Source organism: Lytechinus variegatus, chromosome 2 (assembly GCF_018143015.1).
Source record: "Lytechinus variegatus isolate NC3 chromosome 2, Lvar_3.0, whole genome shotgun sequence".
Taxonomy (NCBI): domain Eukaryota; kingdom Metazoa; phylum Echinodermata; class Echinoidea; order Temnopleuroida; family Toxopneustidae; genus Lytechinus; species Lytechinus variegatus.
The window spans coordinates 22,983,192-22,990,735 of record NC_054741.1 but is presented as its reverse complement, the minus strand read 5'-3'; the positions used below and the strand labels follow the sequence as shown (position 1 = coordinate 22,990,735).

Genomic DNA, 7,544 nt, shown 5'->3' with positions numbered 1-7,544 from the left:
GAAATTCAACAAATACCCCCAACATACCCAAAGTCCATTGACCCTAAATGACCTTTGACCTTGGTCATGTGACCTGAAACTCAGGCAGGATGTTCAGTAATACCTGATTAACCTTATGTCCAAGTTTCATGAACTAGGTCCATAGACTTTCTAAGTTATGATGACATTTCAAAAACTTAAGCTTAGGGTTAAGATTTCAATATTGATTCCCCCAACATGGTCTATAAAGTTCATTGACCCTAAATGACCTTGATCATGTCACATGATACTAAGGCAGGATGAATCAGTAATATTTGATTACCGTTATGTCCTAGTTTCATGAACTAGGTCCATATACTTTCTAAGTTATGATGTCACTTCAAAAACTTAACCTTAGGTTAAGATTTGATGTTGACGACGCCGCCGCCGCCGTCGGAAAAACGGCGCCTATAGTCTCGCTCTACTATGCAGGCAAGACAAAAACCAATAGGGGAAAACATGAAGATGTGATCGCGAATTTTGCGGGAATCTTTGGGCCACGCCGAGACATTCTCACTGTTAGATCGACTCCCTGGTTAGATTGCCGTTCCACATTTTTCCGCCATAGTTTTTAGTGACGGATACAATAACGAGCTAAAAGGCGGATGCACGAGTACTGGGTGTTTCTAAAAAAAGGTAACCGAAGTTTAAAGGTCAGCTACATCAAGAATACATGATTTATTCCTGTAATTTCAATATTACATAATCGAGTAACTCATCAACTTTAATTTGAAACCTTGCTGACGTCACAATTGTCACGGGTCAGAGTTATGGTCCATCGAAGGTGAAGTGTACAAAACCTACTTTTTCCAAGTGTTGGGTTTTTTTTTTTGTTTTTTTACAAGCAAGGAACCCACTTTGTTGTAAGGTTTTAGTTTTCCCCTGTAAATTTCAATGAAACTTACCCTTCTGATAACTATTTTTTGCGAGTGAATATTCCATAACTTGTGTCTAGCTGTAATTTTGGTTGAGCACATCCCTGGTGACTTACTAGCACATATTTAGCATAATGTATTTTCCTTCACATTTATACGATGCAATGACTAGAAGAGCAATGCAAGACATGTTATGCAGCGTCGACAAGGGAAGTACTGTGAAAACGTTGAAGGTGTTGGTACGATTAAAGGTAGGTATGAAAAACATGTTCAACAGAGATTGAAGCTAGGCAGTTGATACATAAATGCCAGTCACTCACAAAAAGTTTACAGAGGTAGCATTTCACTCAAATATGAAAGGAAAACTCTGATGAAACCAAAATTTTACAACAAAGTGGGTTTCGTGCATGTAGATTATAACTCAAACTTGGAAAAAGTAGGTTTGTACCCTTCGCCTTTGATGTACCATGACTCTGTGACCCGTGACAGTTGTGACGCAAGAAAGGTGTCAAATCAAAGTTGACGAGTTACTCAGTAACGTAAAATAGAAATAACAAGCATAACTTATGAAATTTTGATATAGCTAACCTTTGAACTTCGGTTACCTTTTTTTTTAGAAACACCACTCTAGAATGAGGAATCAGCGGTACAATATATTTTTACTATTTTAGGTCTTTAATCACTTTAATATCGGTAGTAAAACTCGTTCGATCTATGCCATCGGATTGTGCGGAAGGTCCCGTGAAGGTAACCTTCAAAAGGTGACTTTCAACGGGACAAAAGTAAAGTGATCATTCCATGCCCCGCAGACGTGATTTCTTCAACTATCTATCTGCTAAATGTTTAGCATTGATTTCATCAATATCATTTTTTTTTAGTCCGACCGTGATCCCGGCGTTGCCGCCAACATCTATAAAAACTCCGAAATCTTCCCATCATCACACGTATCTCTAAGAATCTCGTAACTAGAAGTTACGAGATAAAATTTGATATAATTCGTTCCTCCTAAATAATTTTGGCTCCTTTTGAACTTGTTTCGACGCTTTCGCCCTTTAAACAGTTGATAAATTCTTTCCAAACTCTTTTATAAGACAGTGGTAACTTTCAATAGAAGATAACACTAGACACTCCGATATAAAAGAGAGATATATGGAATGAATCGGGTATAAATGGGTTCTCTATTTTACTATCTTTTTTTTCCCGTTTTTTGCATGTTACAAAAGGGTGGGGCTATAATGACCCCTGTCTCCATTCCTCCGGATGTACGGGTGTGTTTTAATATTCCTTTTTTTGTTCTCTATTGCTGTATTATATTCTCGAAGTTCTTTCAGTGAATTGGAAAAAGGTATGGATCAATTGAATTGAGTTATTTGATTTATAAATTTATGTATATAATTTCATACATTTTTAATGTATGTATTACTGATTAAGTTATTATGATGCAATATTTATGATGTCATGACATCTACGAAGTCATTTTATTTTATATTGACTGGAAAAACAAAATTAGTGATGCACAGTAATATCAGTTACTTTCACCGATTAGCCGACTTCACCTCTTGCCTTTCTTATACAAATATTGATACAAAATACTGCCTCTCGGTCTGACACGAACAATGGATCTGTCTACCTGATTACACTTATCTGCTTTATTTCTTTTTATCCTAGATTGACTCGACGAAGTGCCAAGATGTCTTTGCAGATCGATTACTACGGCAGCTAAAACAACAGACTTCCATTACGACTGCTCTAATTATATTTCAATTGCCCAAATAAGGAGCGGAATCCTTGCAGAACAGGCGTTTTCCTTCCTCCATTCTTTCTGTCGCAGAAAAAAATAACGCAGGGTTGGATAATAAAATCCAGATTCTTTGCCCGAAAGCATGGAATATTGCGATGAAACGATCACTGTCGCACAAAAAATAACGCAAGTTTGGATTATAAAAGCCAGATTCTTTGCCCGAAAGCATGGAATATTGGGATGAAACGATCACTTTCATACCACGACTAAAAAATCGTTACATTATCAGAGTTTGGTAAAATTCATTCAAGAAATTATTTGCCACAATAATATACAAAACAGAGCGGGCGATCACCATCAATAATAAACGTCTTTTGTAAAGAAATGTAACGGGTAGACTTAAAAAAACCTCGAATATGATGAACCAAGTAAAAAAATAAACATTCAAGCTTTATTTTGAGAGAGAGGGAGGGGCGAGATGCGGCAGTTGCCTCTGCATCTTGAGAAATGATCGATCTCCAAAATAACAATATGTACATCAGTCCTTTTAAATGGATGGTTTTAAGAGTCAAGTATTCCATCATTAAATTGTGATGATCAACTTCCTATTTTATAGGATTCATGTTTCAAGTTTGTCTTGAAACAATGTAACAAGGTCATGGATCAAAGCCTTGTATAGCAGGTTATACTTTGCGAATCTGATATCTCAAGTTACAAAATATCCAAATAAACTAATGATATATAGAACAAGAAATTAGAAATCTATTTAGAATACTGACACATTCAATCATTTTTATCTGGGAGAGATATTCCAAATGTATCTCGTTTGACGCCAATACTACGTTCTAATACGTGATACCAGAATATTTTTATATGAAGGCGGAAGGTGACACCCCCCTCGCCAAAAAGTTTTAATCATAGAGGGCATTTGTCATTAATTGCCCCCCCCCCAAAAAAAAAAAAGGGAGGGGCTAATACTACCCCTGGTAAAAGGATCGGAACAAAGAATGGCGATGGTAATACTAACCTCTGCAAAGCTGGACGACACCACCAAGGATGATAATCACCAAACCCGATACCTTAGCTGCGGTAAAGAACACCTGAACCCGGGTCGTCCATCGAACACTCACGCAGTTGAGATAGTAAATCGCACCTGTTAAATGGAATCGGTACGATATCAAGACACAATCGAGTGGTGGAATGGTGAGGTAGAAGGGCGTGGTGGGTTTGATGAGGTGGAAGGGTGCAATGTGGTAAAGGGTGGAAGATGGGTGTGACGCAGGGGTGAAGGGTGTGGTGTTTCAAAGGGGAGGTTTGTTCAGTGATAATGAAATGGGTGTAGTAGTACGGTAGAAGTGTCTGATAGAGGGGTGTACTGGTCGGGCGTCGGGGGGGGGGGGGTTGCGCTTCTACAATAAAAAAAAAATCGGAAGGATCACTAATTGACATATATCAAGGTTTGTGAATATATAACGTGGGACATGGGCAGATGCATGTAGGTTATTTTAACAAGTAAACTAAATAGGAGTTTGCGTAAATATTTTGGGTGAAACATCAGGAAGCAATACAGGAAAGGCATTGCAAAACAATAGGAAGATGGACAACCAATGAGATCGCCATGAATGGAATTTAAATATCAGCGTGTTGGAGATTCAATGCAGTTAAGGTCACATTTAAGGGTCAAGGGTCAAATCAATGAGCGAAGTTGAACGGTGATTCACGTGCAGATCGTGTGGGGACAACTAAGGTCAAAATGATATAACATGGTTAAAAGGATAAGTGGGAGGGCCCATTTCATGAAAGTTGTCAGCACTGACAAAGTTGTCTTTCTCCGACAGTTAGCATAAAAACAGTCAGAGGCAAGTGCCTCACAGCCAATCAAAACCAAGGATTTCACTGAAAGTGTCAGCGCTGACAATTTAAGTCAGTGCTGACAACTCTCATGAAACGCCCCAGATGGTTACCATAAATTGCAGGATCACAGACAAGGGTGTACTGCGGTCCACGAAAGTTGTTGGCTCTGACTAAACTTGCAAGTTTTGACGATTTCAGTAAAATCCTTGGTAACTGTCCAGAAAATGACAACTTGTCGGTGCTGACAACTTTCATGAAAGGCCCATCGGAGGAGCATTTCATGGAGCAAACAGTTATTTTCATCTTTTTGTTCTGAGTCAACCCGGGACAAAGATGTCGGGAGCTTATAAAACGTAGTAGTTGGGGAAAAATTCGCGAATTATCTATTTCATGAAATATTTCCCCGATTAGATGAATCAGTGGCTAAAATTCAAAGCCTCTTTCAATGATTCACTGTACTTCCTCTTGTCATGTTTATCATTCTATCCATCCAAGCATATAAATAATTCATCATTCATGCGTTTCTCCACGCTCCATCAATCATTATAACACATGGATTACATTACAAGCGACAGGTCTTTACAAAATCTAGTAAAACCCTTTACTACACTGAAATTAAAATGACCATTTAGAGAGCGACTTATACCTTGGTTACATTTGCTCTACGGCGGCCGTACGGCGAGTCGAAAACAGGCGTTTTAACAGTTTTTTTTTTGGCCAACTACATACAGGTGGGTTGCATTAAAATTGATAAAACGGCCGTTTTCGATTCGCTGTACGGCCGCCGTAGAGCAAAGGTGACCGAGGTACGCCACAAACGTGTTTTCATTAAGGGACTTTTCGCACAGCCACGCGGAATGAACCCTACAACGCACCAATTCCTTTGAAAATGCAAGTCAAATCGCAATGAAGTTTTTGTTAGCAGTTTCGTCGTGATTCTAGACAAACGACATATATGCAATTTTTCGTCAGCTCAGAAACGTCGAACAAACTGGACCCGTTGCATAAAAGTTACTGCTGTGGTAACTTTGCCATCTAATCGTAACTATCATGATAACGATGATCAACAACCAATCAAAATCAAGGATTCCATGCAAGTTACCAATAGATGGCAAAGTTACCATAATGGTATTTTTTATGCAAAGGGGCCGCACGCGTTGCTGTGCGGAAAGTCCCTAAATGTCAAGTAACAAAAATACTTGTCCTATCCAAAGTTTCTTTCATGTGATTATGAAAAGGCAATTTTTTAGAAAATGTTCCCCGTGTCTATTTGAAATGTCGGATAACGTACAAAGAATGACAATGGTAAAAAGCTGGATGGCCGCTTGTGGAAGGTCATCGCAGTTGGCCAAGAACGGGCTGACGAGGTACTGAGACGCGATAAGGATGATGATGGCGTATTCGCCGGGGTAGCTGATGAACAGGCTCATCCACATCCGGATGAAGGCCACGAACGGACCCCATGCTTGAAGAATGTAGGCGAAGTCGCCTCCGGACAAGGGGATGGTGGTCGAGAGCTCCACGAAACACAGGGCTCCGAGGCTGGAGAAGAGACCGCATATGATCCAGGCGAGGAAAGAGTAGCCGATGACACCGTCTGTGTATACTAGAATGACCTGTAAATACATGTAAAGAAATCGAATTTAATTGGTAGTAAACTGCGAGGCTTTGAAAGATTTATATTTATTTCTCTCGGGCTATAAACGGGATGCACTTTGAATTATAAAGACACCTATTTCGACGGAATTAAAAGCATTTGTTAGCTTTACTTTAGAATTTTTCATTTTTTTATAATTCATGGCCTGATAATGTTCTTGCGCATATCAGATTACAAGGGCGGATCCAGCATTCGCCAATAGGGGGGCGGAAATTTTTTTCAGCCACATTTTCGCCGATCGGCCGCTGTTGACTTTTGTCTTCATGGGCGGAAATCTGTCCCGACAGGTAGGGGGGACAACAGGGGCTGATCCAGCCTTCGCCAATGAGGGGGGTGAAAACATTTTCAGCCATATGTTAATCCCCGATCGGCCGCTCGAAGGTAATAATTTGTCTGTTTCATTGAAGGAGTAGTCCTCATGGTCACTTTTTAGCTTTATTCTATATAAATCAACATAAATATATAATATCATTGTCCTTATTTATATAATGCGAGCGTGAAGCGCGAGCGATTTTTGGGGAAAATTCATGTATTTTTTTTTCCTAAAATGACATTTTGGGCAATGTTTGTTATCCTGAAAAAAGATGTATATACAACTACATATTTACTACAACCGCAAAGTGCGAGCAGAGGCTAACTGATGGAAAAGGTAACTGTTAGAGACTACTTGTAATTAGCCATGAAGACGTTACATATTTCAACAATCAAATAATGCGTGCGCGAAGCGCGAGCTGAAATTTTTCCTCAAGACTGGCAATTCTAAGCACTTTTTGTAACTTAAACATATTGGTATATAATTAAATAATTGATGCGAAGCGCGAGCGAAAAGTTTTGCGATTTAGACCTGGGAACGAGACACTCTTTCATGTTTTGTAAATCATAAAAAGGATGAGTAATTGGGGGTCTTTCTTACACCCGGTTCTTACATTAATAAAGCGGGTGCAAAATGCAGCCAGAAAATGTTTGTATATTATGTTTAATTTGAATTGATCGAAAGGGTACTTGTTAAGGACTGCTTGCGCTTAGCCATGAAGACGTTACATATTTCAACAATCAATGCTGGTGCGAATCGCGAGCTGAAAATTTTTGACATTTTCAAAAAAAGATTCGAAAATTTTAATCAAGTTTTGAAATCGTGAATGCAGGGTAGCTATATAACTAAACAATATTGATGCAAGCGTAGCATGAGCAGAAAAATTCTAGATTTAGACCTATAAAAACGGGACACTCTAGTCATGTTTTGTAAATCATGAAAAGGATGAGTAATAGGGGATCTTTCTACATTAATAATGCGAGCACAACGCGCGAGCAGAAAATTCTTGATATTGTGATCTGAAACTGGATGATTTAAATAGAAAACAAATTGAATATCTGAATAAACATGAGCGTGTTTCAGATT

The 7,544-nt window shown here is 38.9% G+C and overlaps 1 protein-coding gene across 4 annotated transcripts in view; it reads right to left on the bottom strand.

Moving 5' to 3' along the window:
• Positions 1–7,544, bottom strand: part of LOC121407604 (cystine/glutamate transporter-like) — a 46,235-nt gene that overhangs the window by 19,243 nt on the left and 19,448 nt on the right. For all 4 annotated transcript variants that reach the window (XM_041598757.1, XM_041598760.1, XM_041598761.1 and 1 more), the window contains exons 3-4: positions 5,780–6,104; positions 3,662–3,787 (exon numbers count right to left, since the gene is read on the bottom strand). In XM_041598757.1, the coding sequence (XP_041454691.1) occupies positions 3,662–3,787; positions 5,780–6,104 (451 nt within the window). The remainder of the gene's footprint in view (positions 1–3,661; positions 3,788–5,779; positions 6,105–7,544) is intronic.